A 17,794-nucleotide genomic window follows, 5' to 3' on the forward strand; every position below is an offset into this window, starting at 1 on the left:
GGCTCAACTTGTGCCATTTCTCACCCTGTTCAGTCCTGAGAAATGTCACTGAACAGACTGCATGGTATGTAAATGACTAAGGGTGCAGAGGAATAAGCTCTACCCTAAAGGCAATAATGGTCACCTATCAGAGTCTGTCGTTTCATCCATGTGAGCATGAACCCAATGAAAAATCAGATCTGTGTGCCTTTACAAGAACTTCCCCAAATATTCCATTATTAAAAAATCATGCTCCACAAATCAGATAATGATAAATATGTCACTTTTTCATAAAAATCAGAAAGCAAATTATAACCAATGGGGACAATCTGTAAGGAATACCTGATTTACCAGATGACAGTTATTATCCGAAACATTGAAAGAAATAAAGACTAATCAGACTTCAGCTAACCTCATTAATATTGATCTTTACTAATTTACTGTCCTTTACATCCTGCCATGATATGCACACAAAGATAATGTATTTCTTAGCATAATGAAGTTTTCAGATAATTCGATGATCTACTCTTCTGAGACAAATAATATAGGCAGTGTGTTAGTTAATCTTATGGATCAATTTGGCTAAGCTGCAGTACTCAGACATCTGGTGAAACACAAGTTGAGATGTTAGTGTGAATATGTTTTTTTTNCCCACCCCACCTGGGAGCTGCACAGGGAAGTGAGGGCACAGGGGCTGAAAGACAGGGAGAACTCAGCCCACTTCCACCCACATCTGGACAACAGAGCATCGAGGCCACCACAGTCACCCATAGGTGAAATGGCACCTACTCACCAAGGAGGAGAGACTGGGGTCTTCACAAAGCAGATTTCTGCCATTGCCAAAGAACAAAGTATGTGGACACTATAGAAGGCAAACCAATCTGAGGACTTTCTTCCTCCTGTAAAATGTACACCCTCCATTGGGAGAGGTTGGGGTTTCTAAGATGTGTCCCTGTCACCAGCTGTGTGTAGGTTCTGTCTCATTACCTGTGGCACCTGAGGTTCCCTGAGGGCTGTGACTGTCAATGACTGACTCCTTGGGGAGTCCGAGGAAATGGAGTGGAAAGCCTGAGTCCTTGATTCCAAGTGTAAAAACTTCAGAGAAGCTGTCAGAAAGCTGTGTGCTGCAGGGCTAGAGCCACCTGCCCAGGTGGCAACGGCCAGGTGGACAAGGGTTGAAATGAGTTCCACTTTCCTGTCTTTATCATCTGTCTGTCTATCTGCCCCAGGACTCATTTTGCAGCTGTTTTTGACATTGACTGCTGCAGAGGAAAACCTGACAGGTGAGTTTGCCCAGCCAGGCCTGGTGACTTAAGCCAAGGAGTGCTTGTTGAGGTCTGGGTGCTCTCACCAACAAGCGGGGAGAGGAGGCTTACTCCAAAGGTTGGGCCCAAAGATGGTCTTCTGGAATTAACAGAAGCCATTTCTTCCTCCCTAAATGTCTAGAATTTTCTGAGCTCTTTCAAGTTCAATGGCAGCATCACTCCCTCCCTACACCCTTCTACTTTTGGACCCCAGCTGGTAGCTGACTTCCTCCATTTCTTGGGGCTTCTGACCATGGTCTCCATCCCCACAGCCTCTGTCCCCAAAGACTGTGCTCCATGGTGCCCCTTGCACTCCACATGTGTCAATGCCACTGCCTGTCGCTGTCTTCCGGGATTCAGCTCTTCATCTGGGGAGATCGTCACCAAACTCATGGAGACTTGCAATGGTACAGAGACTTGGGTGGGGAGTGGAGGGCATACAGAAATTGTTGGGTGGGCGGGAGGTTGTGGGGCATCCCGAGCCCTCATCCCTGAGAGCAGCACAGGAGCACTCTGTCAAGGATAAGAGAGAGGAGGCAGGGCAGGGGAAAAGGAGGGAAGTGGGCAGTTTTTCATGAATAGTCTATCAAATCCACTAGTCGTTTTTAAATTAGATTGCATAGTTATTTTGTTGTTGTTGTTGTTGTTGTGTTGAGTTCTGAGTCCTTTATATAGTATTTTGGATGTTAACCACTTATCAGCTATATGATTTGCAAACATTTTCTCCCAAATTGTAAGTTTTATCTTGTTGATGGTTGCCTTTGTAATGCAGTAGCTTTTTAGGTTAATTTAACCCCATTTATTTATTTTTGCTTTTGTTAGCTTTGCTTCTGATGTCAAATCCAAAAAATTATGCCAGACCTAATGTCAAGGAGTTCAGCTCCTATGTTTTATTCTAGGACACTTATGGTTTCATGGTAGTGTTGTTTTTTAAAAGACCATAATTTGTAGCAAGAGGATTGAGTAAATTATCCAAAGTCACACAATTAATAAGGTGGTAGAACCTAGATCCAGGACTAAAACTGGAGTTTTTATTCTTCAATAACACAAGATCAGGAAAGGAAAGTATCCTTCTTAAAATGGTTAAGATAGTAAATTTATGCTATGTGAATTTTACCACAGTATACAAGGGGTAAAAAATTATATGATTTTTACACCAAGAAATTCTTTTCATCTACTCAAAATAGTCTTAGATGCATATTTATTGATAATTTAAAAACACTCATTTGTGTTTTAAACAATTGTTAAAATTCCTAAAATTTCCCAGTAGTCTGTGTAGTGAACTTATAGGTGATTTTCTTCGTTGTCTTTGCACTTTCTTTGTTTTCTGAGCATCTATATGGTATTTAATATTGAGTGAAAAGTAAATTTTATTAGGGGAAAGAAAAAGATGTTGAGTAATGCCCACCCCATCCGTGACCCTACAGGTATTCCTAAAAAGTCATTTGTGCATTCACATGTGGATGTCTCATGAAAATTTGTAGACTCAGTGGACATGGAAGAGATTCTGCTACTACTGTCACTGGATCCCAGCTCCTTGCTGGGAGCACACTTGTCAGGTTGAGTAATTTCCCATTGTCATATCTTCCAGAGCCACACATCTGGTTTCAGCTGTTTGTCACACGACTCTACCCCATACCCTTAACCTGGAAGACAGGCCTCCAGCCATTGTCTTCACCAAGAGCAGAAACATCCCTCCTGCTTTTTCTCTGACCTAGTGCTGACACCCACAGCCTAGGCTAGGGACCTTAGAAGGAAAACCCACATGTTCAAAGAAGAAACTTTGATCTGAAAGAGACCAGCTGAGAGTCCTATCAGGTTCCAAATCCTTTGGTTTCCTGCATTTTGATTCATTCTTGTGTATGTGGTTCTTATTAAGCCATTGTTTTTAACCAACAGTGCCCAGCCCCTGCTCAGTAGGTTCCTGAGCTACTCAAAGGGGACCTGGGTCATTGGCATCTCTTTCTGTCTCAGGTTCAGAGAACAAGGAGATAAAATGCCAGAAAACACTGTAGTGACTCAGCTGTGAGCAGCTTGGTGCTGCTTCCTCATTTCACCCCTGTGATGGGCTCTGATAAGGGGGAACTTCTTCCAGAAGTGGAAACAAGAAGACTCCCCTGAGAAAGACATCCTGGGACATCTTCAAAAGGGCAGACATTGGAAGCTGGGAGAGGGCCTGACAAGGAGGGTGCAGTTTCCTTGGGCCACTCTGAGTAATGGGGGGTGGAGACCTCAATGGGCAGAGGCCAGACACCTGGCTCTATCTTCAGGTGTGAATGACAATATCACCCTGGAAAGTCCCCAGCCATGACCCCGTCCATGACCTCAGCACTGAGGGTGGCCTTCACTGCCACACTCTCCCTGACTGGAGGCCACTCCTGTAAACAGCACCACAGTGGAGCATTTGTAGCCTGAGTCAGTGCCTCCATCTACCCCTCAAGTTCTGGAACGGGGGATGCAGCCCTCCTTCCTGCCCCATCATGACAACAGAGTGTTTGAGTTTAGGTGCTCTCAGAGCAGTCAGAGAGCACATATGAACAGAGAGGTCAGTGGGCTTCTGCAGCAGCTGGCTCTTCCCAGCCCAGTCCAGCCACAGGAGTGCCACCCTGGACCTGTATACCATCCAGTCCTCATGACAATGTCTGGCTGGGGGCCAGGGCCTGTCATATGGGAACTCACGCCATTGGGAGGTAACCCTTTGCCCCATTTTGTTTCAGACATCAATGAGTGCGAACCACCCTTGAAAGTGTCCTGTGGAAAACTGGCAGCCTGCCAGAATACGGAGGGGAGCTACTACTGCATGTGTGACCCAGGATACAAGCTTCTTTCTGGGGCACTGAATTTCAGTCATGAGAGTCAGAACACATGTCAAGGTAAGAATGACCCCACGTCCTCTCTCTCCCTGTCCCTGCAGTTTTGGGTCCATTGCCCCACTTTCTTCAGTCATTAGAGCACCATCCTGAGCACCATCCTGGTCATCTGCCCTCTCTGAACCCCAAGGCTCAGAACCCTCCCCAGAGTGCCACTTCCAGATGTTCAGAATGTCCCTCCTGCCAACCTGGAATCTTATTTTTATGGAACAAGAGGGGTAGTGGTATTAGGATATTTCACATTTTGGGAGATGACCCTTTGTTTTCTTGTGTTCCAGACATTAACGAATGCGAACCATCCTCAGTGGTGTCCTGTGGAAAATTTGCCAACTGCCAGAACACAGAGGGGAGCTATTACTGCAGGTGCAACTCAGGATATAGGCTTCATTCTGGGAAAACAGAGTTCAGGAATGAAAATGAGAACACATGTCAAGGTAAGAACCTCCCTGTGTTTTCCACCTGCTTATCTCTGAAGTTTTAGGTCACTTGGCCCACTTTCCACAACATAAGAGGGCTGTCCTACTTGGTCACCTGCCCTCTCTGAAATCCAAGGCCCAAAACTCTCCACAAAGAGTCATTTCTGGAAGTTCAAAGGATCCCTCCTGCCCTTCTGGCATATTATTTCCATAAATCAAAAGAGAGGGATGACATCTAAGACTCTTCAGGAGCTCATAGTATGTTGTGTTTCAGCACCATATCTGTCCTCTCCTCTGTCACCAGTGACTGCCAGACAGGGACCTTCCCCCACTGCAGTACACATGAGCTCGGCCACACCATACAGACTCTCAGGCCTCCTGGCTTCTGACAGACCCAGTAAGTTTGTCCAGAAACATGGGAGTGGAGGTTCTAGGGTGGGCCCATCTTCCCTGGCCAGCCCTGTCCCCGACCAACAACCCCCGCACCCTAGCCCCTCTTCTCAGCTGCTCAGACTTCATCTATTTCTAAGTGATGCCCTTGAACCATCCCCAATAATTTCAGCTTACCATGTGAGGACAACCCAGATGACAAGGACCCAGAAGAATATTGAGTCCAGTCTGGGAAGGATGACATGGACCCCACCACACACACACAGGCTTGAAGAGTCACGTAAATGGAAGAAGTTACGATCTAAACCAGGCTATAATAGAGGGCACCATCGGAGACAACTACCTCACACACGGGGGTACAGAGGTCTGTGTTCTGGGTGGGAGACCAAGTGGCCGGAGCACAGAAAACTTTTGCCACTCCTCACTCATCACACCCCTCCCCTCTTCAGCCAGACAACCCTCACCTCTTCTGGTCTTCCTCAGACATGGATTCTCACCACTCCCTGCCAGTCTAGGGGATGCCTTCTTAGGAATGAGAGAAAGGCACCGGGGATGCCTGGCTGGACATCAGTGCCTAGTGACCAACCAGGACTTGGTGTCACTGTCTGGGTGGCCCTGTGTTGTCTAGCAACTTCTTAATTCTCCCTGCCCCTGTACTATAGCCTCATCTGTGGAGGGCCTGCCTCAAGGATGGTTCTTGGGCCATCTCTCAAGATATATCTCAGGGCTGGCATTGAGGGAGGACTGCTGCCCTGACAGCATCAATGGGAATCCAAGAACTCAGCCAGTGAGCAGCCAGCCTTTGGGAATTAGGACAAAGGCTATTATGGGGACCCAAAATGGATCCTGCTAGTGAGATGCAGCATTTTCTTTTCAGTCAGTTCTCAAGAAGGCCCACTGTGTCTCTGTCTCCCACCCCAACTGGGAACTTTCCAGGAAAGCTGAGGGTACTGGGGGTGGCATACACATAAGACTCAGGCTGATTCCATCCACTTTCAGACAACAGAGCATCTAGGCCACCACATTACTATGCAATGAGGCCTTCATGTGAATAAAAAAAAGAGGCCCACTAACCAGTGGGGAGGAAAGTGGGGGACAAGGGTTTCTTCCAGATGCTCCCAAACCAGGGTCTGTGAATTACCAAATGACAATCTGGAAAGGCACATGGCCAGACCTTTCAACAGACTCCACCCCCAACACACACACACACACACACACACACACACACACACCAAATGAGCTGTTGTTCTCTCCCCTCCAGGGGCATCCTTCCCCAACTGGACTGCACCTCCTAGAATCAATAGCAAGGTGAGTGGCTCAAGCAGAAACCAAGAGTCAGGGACTACCTCCGTGTTGCCTGCAGCACCCACCTAGTTTCCCCAAGTTCCCCTATCCACCTGGGAGTCTCTCTGATCATCTCATCTCCCCTTGCCCCAGAGCTATTCCCGATTCTTAAAAGAAATTGATGATTTGGGTAGAGACTTCACATCATCCTTGGCTATGGACACCATCCAGGTAAGGACAGAATCCAAGGGAGGCAGATGGAGGCATCTCATAGAGGACTGGGGAAACCTTGGTTTGGGAAGAGACAGACCCGAACGAACACAATGGTACCCTGCTCTGAGTCCCCACCTCTCCTGGGTGGGTGGGAAGAGCAGATACACAGAGTTTGTATTCACTGTTAGGCACCACATGCACAGATTAGCATCTTTCTTCTCCTGCCCTTTGGGTTTACATCAGTATTGGCATTCATGAACAGGGCTGACCTCTGAGTGGTTGGATTGCAGGGGCAAAGACCCAGGGAATCCCATCAGGTACCATTTTTATCTCCAAATAATTGGTTCTCTGTGGCTGAGTAGGTAGAGTCTTCCTGTAGCTCCTCTGGTGCAATATCCACCGGTTCTGTGTCCCCATCTCCCTACCCCCCACCCAAGAATGTCATACAGGTGGTTGATGGCCTACTGGAGAACCCTGAAGACCTGAAGACCTGTGCCCACTCAGAGCAGCACTCTGTGGCCACTAACCTGCTCTTCAACATGGAGCTTGTCTTCAGAGAGCTGAGCAAGGCCCCACCCAATAAGTCACTGACCTTTAATGCAGCTGGAGGCACAGGTAAGTACCAGGCCTCCTGCCCTTGGCTCCACTCTGTCCATTCTCCACCTCATTCCAACCTCAGGGCAGCTGAGTAACCACACTTGTATCTCAGTGTTATTCTCATAAACAAATTAAAATAAAGCTTAAAAAGAAATGAATAAATTATGCAAAGTGAAATAAGTCAGACAGAAACAAATACTGTATATCACTTGTATGTGGAATCTAAAAAACAAAATCATAGATACAGAGACCAGACTGGTGGTTGCTAGAGGCAGGGGGTGAGAGGTGGTTGACATGGATGAAAGGAGTCAAAAGCTACAAACTTCCAGTCACATAATAAATAAATCATGGGGATATGGAATACACAGCATGGCAACTATAGTTAATAACTTTGTATTAACACAGGAAAGTATCTACATGAGTAAGTCTTAAAGGTCCTTGTAGCAAATCTTAAAAATTTAGTAACTATGTATAATGACCGATGTTAATTAGACTTATTGTGGTGAGCATTTTGCAATATATGTGTTAAACCATTTGAACATCTGAAAGTAATGTCAATTATACCTTAATAAAAGAGAAATTAATGCATTTATAAATAATATATATTTTCATTATAAAATTATAAACAGATGAAATAAAGATAATGAAGAATTTAAAATAGAAAAGGCTTTGAAAGAGAATAATTTATTTTATTTTAAAGAATATATATTTAATATTACTTGATATTTTAAATGATTTGTCTTATTGAAGTAAAATTCACTTAACCAATTATACAATTCAGTGGCATTTAGTACATTGGGAGTTATAATCATCACCTCTTCATCTAACATATTTTCAGTACTCAAAGCCAAACACAGTACCCACTAAGGAGTTGCTCCTCATTTCTTCCTCCTCCAGCCCCTGGCAACCACTTATCCGTTTTATGTCTCTATAGATTTGCCTATTTGGAACATTTCATATAAATCAAATCATTAAGTACATTACCCTATAATTTAGCTTTTTCTGCCTAACAATGTTTTCAAGGTTCATCTGTGTGGTAGCATTTATTGTCAACAGATGATACTTGGCACCAATTCAAACACAAACAGGAATCCCCAATTTGGGGTGTGGTAAAGAAGAAAAGTACTCAGTGCAAAATAGTTCAGTTGTGGTACAGCAAGGCTGTGAAAACAGAACTGCTGCAGGACAGCCCCTCTCCAGCTAAACATCTCTTCTGCTCCTCAGCGGTCCGCTGTGCTCTGCTCCATGAAGCGCAGGCCTGCTTTACTCCACTTTAGTGAGACACCTTCAGTGTTTCAGCACAGCCAGGGAGACACAGCCCAGGAAAAAGTCCTTCCCCCAGTTTCTGATTGTTCCATTCTCATGCAAATGATGATGCCAAATGCATACAGTTTGATTGATCTAAAGGGTACTTTCCTGATTGGTCAGAATAGACACTGTCTGAATGGTTGCCATTGGGCAGCCTTGGCTGGATGGGGAAGCCTCAATCCTATTGATTGAAATAGGATTCCAGGAATCCTTCATAAGGGCTGGCTCAGATGGCAGGCGTTTTTAGGGTACAGACAGGCCCTTTATTACAGAGTCCAGTCTGTGATGTACAGTTTGCCTGAGAGGCCCCTGTGCAGGAATGGCTGCTAGACTTCTGCTTTTCTTTAATTTGAGCCCAGCTAGCTACCAGGAGCCCTTCTTAGTAGGTGTCTTTGGTTCCTCAGGGTTCACAGTATTATATTTCTTTGCTTTTTGTGGTTGAATAATATTCCATTGGATATGGATATACCACGTTTTGCTCATCCATTCATCTATTAATAGACATGTAGACTGTTGCCTCCTTTTGACCATTGTGAATAATGCTAATATTAATATTGGTGTACAAGTTTTATCTGAATAACTTTTTCAGCTCTTTAGGGTAGATAACTTAGGATGAAATTTCTGAGTGACATGGTAATTCTACACTCAACTTTTTTGAGGAACCACAAAACTATTTTTCCAGAATGTCTCTTCCATTTACATTCCCACCAGCAATTTACTAGAGCTCAAATTTCCACATCCTCAGAAACACTTGTTATTTTCATTTTGTTTTGTTTTGTTTTATGGCTTTTCTAGTGTATGTCAGGTGACATCTCATTATGGTTTTGTTTTGCACTTCCCTAATGACTAATGCTGTTTAACATTTTTACCTGTCATTTTTGAACATTTGAGTATGTGTTTTGGATAAACATCTACTCAAGTCCTTTGCCTATTTTTAAATTTTGATTGTTGAGCTGTAAGCATTTGCAACATATTCTAAGAGAGTACCCTATAAGATACATGATTTGCAGCTTTTGTCCCACTCCATAGGTGGTCTTTTCATGTTCTTCATCATCTTCACTAATGAACAGGTGTTTTGGGTATGATGAAGTCCATTTTATCTATTTTTTCTTTTCTCGTGTGTACATGTGGTATCATATCTAAGAATCCATTTCCAAATTGAACACCATGAAGATTTGCCCTTACATTTTTCCTAATTGTTCTAGTTTTAGCTCTTAAATATAAGTCTTTGACTCATTTTAAGTTCACTTTTTGTTTAGTGAATGAGGTAAGATACCAACTTCTTTTTGTGTCTATGGATAATCAGGTGGCCAAGCACCATTTATAGAAGAAACTACTCTTTCTACAGTGAAGGATTTTGGCACCTCATGTTGAAAATTAATTGAACATAGACAAGTGAGTTTGTTTATAGACTCTCAATTCCGTTTTGATGGTCTATATGTCTAGCCTTATGCCTGTATCATACTGGTTTATTGTTTTAGTTCAAATATAATATTTATATTATTATATAAATATTTATTTATTGGTAATAAATAACAATATTTATTTATAATTTTTTAAATTAGAGTTGACATTCAATATCATTTTTTATTATTTTCATGTGTACAGCATAGTGGTTAGACATTTATATAATTTACAGAGTGATCCCCTGATAAGTCCAGTACCCACCTGGCACCATACATAATTATTAAAATATTATTAACTCTATTCCCTGTGCTATACTTTACATTCCTGTGACTATTTTGTAACTACCAATTTGTACTTCTTAATCCCCCTTTCCCTTTTTCACCCAGTCCCTTAATTAAACCTCTCCCCATGCAGCTACCATCAGTTTATTCTCTGTATCCAGGAGTCACATTCTGTTTTGTTTATTTTGACCTTGAGATTCCACATTAAAGTAAAGTCATATGGTGTTTGTCTTGCTCTGTTTGATTCATCTGATTTAGGGCAATACCCTCTAGGTCCGTCCACATTGTCACAAATGGCAAGATTTTATTTTTTTTCTGTGGCTGAATAAGATTCCAGTGTGTGTATGTATGACCTCCTCTTTATCTATTCATGTACTAATGGGCACTTAGGCTGCTTTCATGTGTTGGCTATTGTCAGTAATATTGCAATGAATACAGTGACCCATCTATCTTTTTGAATTACTACTTTGGATTTCTTCAAGTAAATACCCAGAAGTAGAATTGCTGAGTCATAAAGCAGTTGTTTTGAATTTTTTAGAAACTTCTATACTGTTTTCCATAGTGGCTGCAACAATTGTACCACCAACAATGCACAAGGGTTCCCTTTTTCCACATCCTCTCCAAAACTTACTGATTGTTGACTTATTGATGATAGCCATTCTGACAAGTGTGAGGTGGTATCTCATTGTGGTTTCCACTTGCATTTCTCTGATGATTAGTGATGTTGAGCACCTTTTCACGTGTCAGTTTACCATCTGTACATCCTTGTTGGAGAAATGTCTGTCACATTCTCTGACCATTTCTTAATTAGATTATTTGTTTTCTCTTGGCATTGAGTTGTATGAGTTCTTCATAAATTTTGGATATTAACCCCTTATCAAATGTATCACTAGCAAATATCTTTTCCAAATCCGTACGTCGCCTCTTTGTTTTGTTGATGGTTTATGTGCTGTGCAAAAACATTTTTAGTTTGATGGAGCCTATTTGTTTATTTTTTCTTTTGATTCCTTGGCCTGAGGAGATATATCAAAAAATACTACTGTGAGCAACGTCAGAGAGTTTACTGCCTACATTTTCTGTCAGGAGTTTTAAGGTTTTGGATTTGACACTTAAACCTTCAATCCATTTTGAGTTTATTATCATATATAGTGTAAGAAGGTGATCTAGTTTCAAGTTTTTGCATGTTTCTGACCAGTTTTCTCAACACCATTTATTGTAGAAATTGTCTTTACCCCACTGTATATTCTTGCCTCCTTTGTCATAGATTAATTGACCACATAGGTGTGGGTTTATTTCTGAAATTTTTATCCCATTCCATTGATCTAAGTGTCTGTTTTTATGCCAGTACAATGTTGTTTTGATTACTGTAACCTTGTAGAAGAGTTTAGTATCAGGTAGCACGATGCCACCAACTTTGTTCTTCTTTCTNTTGTAGAAATTGTCTTTACCCCACTGTATATTCTTGCCTCCTTTGTCATAGATTAATTGACCACATAGGTGTGGGTTTATTTCTGAAATTTTTATCCCATTCCATTGATCTAAGTGTCTGTTTTTATGCCAATACAATGTTGTTTTGATTACTGTAACCTTGTAGAAGAGTTTAGTATCAGGTAGCACGATGCCACCAACTTTGTTCTTCTTTCTTAAGATTTGCTGTATCTATTCCAGGCCTTTTGTAATTGAATATAGATTTTAAAATTGTTTTTTCTAGTTCTTTGAAAGATGCCATTGGTATTTTTGGTCTTTTTTAATACTAAATTTATCTGGATGACATTGGTTAATAAGATCGCATAGGTTTCAAGTGCACATTCCTGTGATACATGATCTGCATATTGCACTGTGTGCCTACCACCCAAAGTCAAATCATCTTCTGTCACCACAAAATTGACCCCATTTACCCTATGTTAATTTCCTTTCCCAACCTCCCTCTGGTAACCACCATACTACTGCCTGTGTCTATGAGTTTTTGTTTATTTGTTCATACATTGCTTTCACTTTTACATCTCACATGAGTGAAACCCTAAGATTCTTAACTCTTTCTGTCCAATGTTGCTTGGCATGACATTCTCAAAATCCATCCATGTTGTTGCAAATGGCATTTTCTTACAGCTAAGTAGTATTCCACTGTGTATATCTATTACATCTTTATCCAGTTATCTATCCAAGAATGCTTTGATTGTTTCCATGTCTTGCTCACTGTGAATAATGCTGCAGTGCACATAGGGTTGTGTATATCCTTGCAAATAAATGTTTTCAAATGTTTCAGGTAGATACTTAGAAGAGGGTTTGCTGAGTCATATGGTAACTATTCTCAATTTTTTGCAGAAGCTCCATATTGTTTCCCATAGTGTCCATACAAGTTTACATTCCCACCATCTATATATAAGGATTTCTTTTTCTCCACAACCTCTCTGACACTTGTTACTACTTGTCTTATTGATAATGGCCATTCTAACAGGTGTGAGGTGGTATCTCATTGTACTTTTGATTTGTATTTCCCTAGCTAGTGAGGTTAAGCATCTTTTCTTATATCTGTGGCCATTTGTATGTCTTCTTGGGAGAAGTGTCTGTTCAGGTCCTCTGCCCATTCTTAAACTAGATTTTTCATTTGTGTGGCATTGAGTTGTATGAATTCTTTATATTTCTTGAATATTAACACCTTTGAGAGCCATTGATTGCAAATATCTTCTCCCATTGGGTTGGTTGCTTCATTTTGTTGTTGGTTTCATTTGCTGTGCAGAAGCATTTTGTTTAATATAGTCGCATTCATGTATTTTTCTTTTCCTTTTCTTGCTTTTGGGGTAAACTTCATAAAATCTTCCCCAAGACTAAGGTCCATAAGATTAATACTTATGTTTTCTTGTATGTCACTTATTGTTTCACATCTTATATTTAGGCCTTTGATTTATTTTGAGTTGTGCCTCCATTTTGTTTAGTTTTTCTCTGGAGTTTTCTTCTTTCATTTGTTACATATTTCTTTGCCTCCTCATTTTGGTTATTTCTCTGTGTTTGTTTCTATGTATTAGGTAGATTTGCTATGTCTCTCAGACTTGTCAGGGTGGTCTTCGGTAGCATGTGACCTGTGAGTCCCAATGGTGCAGTCTCCCTGATTTCTTGAGCCCGGTGCTCCAGGAGTGTCTCTTGTGTGAGTTGAGTGTGCCTTCCTATTGTAGTTGACTTTTGATTGCCGTTGGCACATCAGTGGGTGGGGTTTACCCTCAGGCTGACTGGCTGTGATGACTGGCCATAACCACAGTGTATGAACTGTTGTGTAGGGGCTGATTCCATGGTGAGGAATTTGCACCAGTGGGGCTCTGGTGTCTGTGGAAACCACCCTTTGGTTGTGCCACTTGTGGAGCTAATCAGGTACTGCTCTGCTGCAGTCTGAAGTCAGCTACCAGGTATGTTGGTTCTGGGGCCAGTGATCAGCACAGGGCCATCTTGTGGGAGCTACAAATCTATCCATGACTGGTAGCTGCTTGTGCTGAGCTTGGAGTCCTGTGGAGGAAGCCTGTGAATTGAGATCAGCTGCCATCAGTACTAAGCCTGGGGCCTCTCAGAAAAGGCCAGAGGCTACCATGGATTGCTGCTACTTTCCAGCTGCCTGTGAGGATCACCTGCTGAATGAGCCTTTGGCTGTGTGGGAGTTGGGTGAAGTGGGGTCTCAGGGAGTCACCAGGATTGGGTGAGTGGTGTTCATTAGGTTAATGCCGATTCAGATTTGGCATCAGTGCAGAGCCTGGGGCCATTCAGCAAAAGACCCATGGCACAATGAGACCAGCCACTGCCAGCCTGGAGCCTGTGGACCTTTGCGAGTTTTTAAGAAAGACTGCAGCATGGGCCAAGGCTGCGTGCCTGCCTCTAAGCAGCCTCCAGCAGTACATGGGTACATGCCGGCTTCTTGCTGCTGAAAGAGCCTTTGGTAGGGCCTGAGTTGGGTGGGGCCGGGTCTCAGGGAATCCTCAAGATGGGGTGAGTGATGCTCACAAGGCCAATGCAGATTCAGATTTGGTCATGTTGGGGAAGGGCTCAACACAGAAAAGGTGATGTTTGCCTGCCAGCTGTGCGTGAGGAAGACTCAACACAGAGACAATGGAAGCTGTCCTTCCAGCCTTGGCCCTGAAGCCATACAACTCAGTTTCTCCGTGTATGTCTCTGGTGCCCCTGAGCCTCTCTCCCTCTGCCAGAGCCCAGGGTAAAAGTGCCTGTAAGTATGTGAGTCTGTGTGCTGATCCTTTAAGAGGACACCTGGCTTTCCAACAACTATTCATCTCACCCAGGTGGACAGAATTTCTGCTGATTCTCACAGCCAGATATGGGGGCTTTTCTACCCAGTACTGGTACTTCTGACTTGGGAGCCCAGTGTGGGGCTTAGACTCCTTCTTTTTAAGCGGGGACATCTGCAACTGAGACATCTATCTGAGTTCTCAGCTGCTGTACTGAGTGTGCAGCCAGCTTGTCTCCACCCCCCACCAGTCTTGATGTGGTTTTTTATTTCCTTAGTTATAGGACCTCTCTACAGCTAGTCTTCTCAGGGTTCCAAGTTGATTGTTTTGTAGTTTAGAAGTAATTTTGATGTGGTTGTGGTGTGTAGAGTGTTTATCTACTTTGCCATCTTGACTGGAATTCAGTACCATACTGTTCTGATTACTTTATGTTGGCAGTACCTTTGTAATCAGGAAGTGTAGTCTTCCAGATTTGTTTTTCATTTTTAAGATAGTTTTGAGTGTTTGGTACTCTTGCAATGCCCTATGAATTTTAAGATGATCTTTAGCCTTTCTGTAAAAATAAATAAATAAAACTCCCATAATATTGATATGGATTAAATTTAGTCTATAGATCACTTGGAGGACTATTGCCATCTCCAATCCATTAACACAAAATGTCTTTTGATTTATTTATGGTTTAAAATTTTTCTTGATACTATTTGTAGTTTTCCATGTACATACGTTGACCTTTGTTAGATTAAAATATTCCCAATATTTGGTTCAATAATTGTGCATCTCTGTATATAAGAGATATTGGTCTACAGTTTTATTTTCTTGTGATGTCTTTACTTGACTTTGTTCTCAGGGTAATGGTGACTACTTAGAATAGAATTCTAAGTCATAGAATCACTTAGTGTTCCTCTTCTATTTTATGGAGAATTTTACAAAAGATTAGTATTAATTCTTTCATAAATGGCTGGTGGAACTCACCAATGAAGCCATCAATTATGAGCTTTATATTTTGAGAAGTTTTTGATTACTGGTTCAATCTATTTACCTGTTACAAGTCTGTTCTAACTTCCTATTTTTTTAATTCAGTGTTGGAAGTTTGTCTGTCTCTAGGAATTTCTTTTTTTTTAATTTTTATTTAACTCTTGTTCAAGTATAGTTTTCTTTCTTGCATTCCCAGCCCTGCCCCCCCAGTGCTCCCCACCTCCCTCCCATCTCTGCCCCCCACCTTAGTTATTGTCCATGTGTCCTTTATACTTGTTCATGCGAGTCCTTCCCCTTTTCCCCTGTGATTCTCTCCCCTCTCCCCTCTGGACCCTGTCAGCACATTCTGTATTTCAGTGTCTTTGGTTACATTTTGCTTGCTTGTTTGTTTTGTTGTTTAGATTCCTGTTAAAGGTGAGATCATATGGTATTTGTCTTTCACTGCCTGGCTTATTTCGCTCAGCATAATGCTTTCCAGTTCCATCCGGAATTTCTACATTTCATCTAGGTTATTTAAGTTGTTCAATAGCTGTTCATGATATTCTCTCATAATTATTTGTAAATCCATAAGATATATATGCTATTATTATGTATACCAAATATTATGTATAATATTGTTATTATGCATGCCAAATAATACCATTATATAAATAATATATATATTATTTAATATATAAATATGGCCTGGCTGGTGTAGCTCAGTGGATTGAGCACGGGCTGTGAAGCAAAGGGTTGCCGGTTCGATTCCCAGTCATGGCACATGCCTGGGTTGCGGGCCAGGTCCCCAGTAGGGGACATGAGAGGCAACCACACATCGATGTTTCTCTCCCACTCTTTCTCCTTCCCATCCCCTCTCTCTAAAAATAAATAAATGAAATATTTTTAAAATATACATATATATGTGATGTTATATAATATATAGATATTTTATATAGATTATTTATATAATATATTAAATATATATGATAGGGTATTATAGCAGCCATTGTAGGTGCAATGACTAATCTAACTCCCTTATATAACTCCCACAACTCACATAACTGTCCCTGAAGGTAAAGGAGCAAGGACAATGGAATGTCAGCTTGAGTGTCAATAAAGCAAAGATTCTGCTGAACTGGGATACAATTCAGGAATCTGAAGACTCAGGTAATGGCTGAGATGGTGAGAAGGTCTCTTAGGCTTCACAATGGGACAAGATGCTCAAGGATGGGACAAATGGAAAATTGAAGACTGAAGGAAAGTGAGGGCTACGGTGGGTCCACAAGGAAAGATTCTACCTGAAAAAGAAGGGGTCCTATTGGGTACCCCAAGTGTCAACCTTAACCCTGCCCTGCAGGCCCTTCTGTGGTGGGCCTTATCTCTACTCCAGGGATGGGCAAGTTGCTGGCAGGGGCCCCCCTCATCCTGGAAACTGAGGGACCAGAAGTTCTGCATGAGACACACACAGGCTTGCCTCAGAGGGTCTCCCCCGTCCTGCTCTCAGATGTCATCTCTGTCTTTGTGAGCAACAATGACACCCAGAACCTCAGCTCCCCAGTCACCTTTGTCTTTGAGCATGTGAGTTCTGTAAGGTGGGTCTGTGGGTGTGGAAGAGGTCTGAGTCTTGTCACAGTATTGGGGCTCAAGGAGCTCCCCCATGGGTGCATCATCTCCCCAGGAAGGCCCTTCACAAGCAAGATCTGCGTTGGCATTTCTGGGCACCAAAACCATCAGCTCACACCTGTGCCTTGTTCCTACAGTCAGTGACCCCTGAGCCAAGGCAGCAGGTGCTCTGTGTCTTCTGGGAGTATGGCCAGAATGGAAGTGGTTACTGGTCCACCAAAGGCTGCAGGATAGTGGGCTCCAGAGACACCAGCACCACCTGCCAATGCACCCACCTCAGCAGCTTTGCTGTCCTCATGGCCCAGTATGATGTGCAGGTGAGAGACCTAAGAGAGGCTGACTTCAATGACTATTGCTATGTAATAAATTCCCACAGATGTTGCTCTTTAAACACACACACACACAAATTTGTTATCCTGCAGAATCCTCAGGTCAACCATCTAACACAGTGTAGCTGGGTTGTCTACTCTAGGTCTCACAAGGCTAAAATGACTATGTGTGCCAGGCCTGCAATCTCATCTGAGTCTAGAAGTTCTCCTCTAAGCTCCCTGGATGCTGGCAGAATTCAGTTCCTTGCCGTTGTAAGACTGATTTCTCACATCCTTGCTAGCTGGAAGTAGGGGGCCACACCCAGCTCTGGGGGCTACCTGCATTCCTTCCCATGTGGCCCTCTCCTCACTCTCCCACAGTAGATCAGTATTTCTATCTGGAGGCCAGCAGGAGAAGCTCCCTCATGTGAAAACGTAAAGTTCGAATCATTTTTTCCAAGAGCCTAGATCAGTTAAGGGCTCATCTGATTAGTTCTGATCCACCCAAGATAAACTTTCTCTCTTCAAGTCAATTGATTGTGGATCTGAATTCCACCCAGACTGCCTTCACAGAAGCATCCAGATGGCATTTGACTGACAACCTGGGAGCAGTTATGCATACACATGTGGGTGG

General features: G+C 42.6%; 1 protein-coding gene across 1 annotated transcript; it reads left to right on the forward strand.

Annotated features, from left to right (window-relative positions):
- Positions 1 to 757: 757 nt before the first annotated feature.
- Positions 758 to 17,169, forward strand: LOC118986240 (adhesion G protein-coupled receptor E2-like; the record flags this gene model as incomplete). The annotated part of the gene is made up of 12 exons (XM_037045028.1): positions 758 to 830; positions 1,209 to 1,262; positions 1,556 to 1,690; positions 4,432 to 4,587; positions 4,844 to 4,933; positions 5,135 to 5,323; positions 6,221 to 6,267; positions 6,397 to 6,474; positions 6,894 to 7,071; positions 16,289 to 16,396; positions 16,587 to 16,807; positions 16,990 to 17,169. Coding segments are annotated over exons 1-12 (1,509 nt in total), but the record flags the coding sequence as incomplete, so codon positions are not given.
- Between the last annotated feature and the right edge of the window lie 625 nt (positions 17,170 to 17,794).

The sequence above is a fragment of the Sturnira hondurensis genome, unplaced genomic scaffold (genome assembly GCF_014824575.4).
Source record: "Sturnira hondurensis isolate 20B ecotype Veracruz unplaced genomic scaffold, ASM1482457v3 Scaffold0004193, whole genome shotgun sequence".
NCBI lineage: Eukaryota > Metazoa > Chordata > Mammalia > Chiroptera > Phyllostomidae > Sturnira > Sturnira hondurensis.